At 66.8% G+C, this 2,719-nt stretch overlaps 2 protein-coding genes across 2 annotated transcripts in view; one reads left to right on the top strand and one right to left on the bottom strand.

Annotated features, from left to right (window-relative positions):
• Positions 1-2,087, top strand: part of POLRMT (RNA polymerase mitochondrial) — a 14,187-nt gene extending 12,100 nt beyond the window's left edge. Inside the window, exons 15-22 of the mRNA XM_077760635.1 lie at positions 25-111; positions 203-316; positions 394-446; positions 530-628; positions 1,429-1,501; positions 1,643-1,734; positions 1,815-1,891; positions 1,986-2,087. Of these exons, the coding sequence (XP_077616761.1) occupies positions 25-111; positions 203-316; positions 394-446; positions 530-628; positions 1,429-1,501; positions 1,643-1,734; positions 1,815-1,891; positions 1,986-2,035 (645 nt within the window). The 3' untranslated portion in view covers positions 2,036-2,087. The remainder of the gene's footprint in view (positions 1-24; positions 112-202; positions 317-393; positions 447-529; positions 629-1,428; positions 1,502-1,642; positions 1,735-1,814; positions 1,892-1,985) is intronic.
• A 63-nt stretch (positions 2,088-2,150) lies between these two features.
• Positions 2,151-2,719, bottom strand: part of HCN2 (hyperpolarization activated cyclic nucleotide gated potassium and sodium channel 2) — a 22,369-nt gene continuing 21,800 nt past the window's right edge. The window contains exons 11-12 of the mRNA XM_077760585.1: positions 2,318-2,408; positions 2,151-2,178 (exon numbers count right to left, since the gene is read on the bottom strand). Of these exons, the coding sequence (XP_077616711.1) occupies positions 2,151-2,178; positions 2,318-2,408 (119 nt within the window). The remainder of the gene's footprint in view (positions 2,179-2,317; positions 2,409-2,719) is intronic.

Below are 2,719 nucleotides of genomic sequence, written 5' to 3'. Positions count from 1 at the left end.
ACTGCCGTCCCGCACCCCCTCCAGGAGTTCGTGTGGGAGGCCTCTCACTACCTGGTGCGCCAGGTGTTCAACAGTCTCCAGGAGATGTTCTCGGGCACCCGGGCCATCCAGGTGTGCCCTCCCCCCCTCCCCCTCCCCGGGCCCGCCAGGCTGTCCCTGCCGAGGGCCCCGCCTGAGAGAGCCCCGCGCCCTGTGTCCCCAGCACTGGCTGACCGAGAGTGCCCGGCTCATTGCCCACGCGGGCTCGGCTGTGGAGTGGGTCACGCCCCTGGGCATCCCCATCATCCAGCCCTACCACCGCGACTCCAAGGTCTTGGTACGTGCAGCCCCGCCCCGCCTTCCCCGCTCCGTGTCGGGGTGGGATTCTTGACCCTCCCCACCCCACTCCTGCAGATCAGCGGTGGGATCCAGACCCTCACCTTCAGCAACACTGGGGACGCCAGCCAGTGAGTGCTGGGGGCGGTGCCGGGCTGGGGGCTGCCCCCGGGTCAGGCCAGGCCCGAGGCGGCTGAGCCCTCCCTCTCCCCAGGAAGCCCAACACGCTGAAGCAGAAGAACGGCTTTCCGCCTAACTTCATTCATTCGCTGGACTCCTCACACATGATGCTCACGGCCTTGCACTGCCACAGGTGGGCCCCGCGTGTGCAGCCGTCTTCTGTGTGTTCTCAGGCCGTCTTCTGTGTGCGCACCCTCTTCTCGGGGTTGGGGACACAGTGGAGACCCGCAGAGTGGCAAAGGCAGGTGGTGAGGCTGAGTCAGACAGGGTCAGGGGACCAGGGTAGAGGCCTACAGCCGGTGAGGACCCTGGTCGCCTGGGGTGTTGGAGCTGGTGCCCAGCAAAGGACTAGACGTAAGCACATGTAAAGGCCCTGAGGCAGCGAGGCGTGCGTGAGGGGGAAGGAGCTGGCTGGCCGGTGGGAAAGGTGTCATTGCTTTGAAAAGTGCTTGTGGTTCCGTCCAGGTGAGTAGTCGGTCCTGACGTATTCGTGGGTCTGGTCGGGGAGGTGTCTGGGTTTCTCTTCTGAGCCCCTCGGAGGTAACCAGTGTGGCAGTTAGGGCAGGTGTGTGGATACGTGTGTTAGAAAGGAGTCCGTGTTCGCGGACATACCACGCTCGTGCCCACCTCCACAGCGCTGCAGTGGGGGTTGGGGGACAGTATCAGCTGCAGCAGCTGGGGACGGGCGGGGGCAGCGACGTGGGACAGGGTCTTCTTACTAAGAGGAGAACCCTTCAGCTGTGTGAACAAGACGGGGCAGAGTCAGTGGCTGGGACGTGGGGGGTTGGGAGGTGTGAGGAGGGTGTGTGAGGCTGGACCGAGAACACCTGAGCTGACCGGCAGGGCGCTGGTCCCAGCAGCGGAGGGGGCTCGAGGTGGGCAGGGGAGCTGGGAGGGCAGCCCGCCCCACGGGAGGCCCTTGCTGCTCCGCAGGAGAGGCCTCACCTTCGTCTCCGTGCACGACTGCTTCTGGACGCACGCAGCCGACGTGGAGGTCATGAACCAGGTGCTGCCCACCCCGCGCCCGGCCAGGCCCCCTTGACCCCACGCCCCGGCCCCGGAGCACGGGGCACCTGCCAGCCTCAGTTGGGCCATCAGCTCTAGGGTTGGGGNTCTGATGCCCCGCCCCCGCCGCCCCTGCCCCCAGGTGTGCCGGGAGCAGTTCGTGCGCCTGCACAGCCAGCCCATCCTGCACGACCTGTCCAGGTTCCTGATGAACCGATTCGGCTCTGGCGCCAGGTGAAGGGCCCCCCTTCCCCCAGTGCGGCTGGGACCGCCCCTCCCTGCCTCACTTGGCCTCACCCCTGCCCTGCCCTCAGCCTCAGGTCCCCACTGCACTCCAAGAGCATGCTGATCAACAAGCTGCAGGACACGCTGAAGTCGGTGCCTAAGACAGGTAGGGCTCAGACACCCTGAGGGCTCCCTGGAGGGGGTGGCGTGGGAGATGCAGCCCAGGGCCCTGCCCACAGTCTCCCCTGGGCCTTCCACAGGGGCCTTTGACCTGGAGCAGGTGAAGAACTCCACCTACTTCTTCAGCTGATGCACCTGGACCACCCTGTACCATAGTGTAAATAAAGCTGTTGCCACCCGTGGGGGGTCGAGTGTCTTCCGCCGGTCTCGGGGGTCCTGACCCCCTGGGACCTGGCACCAAGCAGTCAGAAGCCGGTAGGCTGAACGCCAATGCTGTCGTTTATTGCGCGGAATGGGGGTGTGGGGGTTAGGGGTGTGGAGCGCGGTGGGGGCGCTGCTGCCTCGGCCGTGAGTACATTCATCTCCAGGGCGGTCCGGCCTCAGGCCTTACCCCTCCCTCCCTCCCCCCCACCCCGTGCCTGTGCCCGGGCGCAGCCAGGACTGCCCGCCCCTGGGCGCTGGAGGGGGCGGGGTGTGCCCGCTTGGGTAGGTCACCGCGGACGCTTGCGCAGACAGGACGGGTGTGGGGGGGCCAGGCCGGTTATTGCGTGAGCGCGATGGGGGCAGCAGGAAGCCGGCGGGCCAAATATTGCACTTAAAAAACAGAATCATCGGACGGGCCACCTAAGGGTGGGGGCGGGCAGGACTCCACAGCCATCTCCTTTCGGCCACGGGGCCGTCCCCGTCCCAGTTTCACAGTTGGGGGAACTGAGGCACCGAGGTGAAGGGAGCCCCCTCGCACGCTCGCAGGCAGGCGAGGCCGCCGCCGGGGAGGGTTGGGGGCAAGGACGATGTGGGTGGGCGCAGGGCGATG

This window comes from Crocuta crocuta, unplaced genomic scaffold (genome assembly GCF_008692635.1).
Source record: "Crocuta crocuta isolate KB4526 unplaced genomic scaffold, BGI_CrCroc_1.0 scaffold443, whole genome shotgun sequence".
NCBI lineage: Eukaryota > Metazoa > Chordata > Mammalia > Carnivora > Hyaenidae > Crocuta > Crocuta crocuta.
This window is presented reverse-complemented; position numbering and strand designations above follow the sequence as displayed.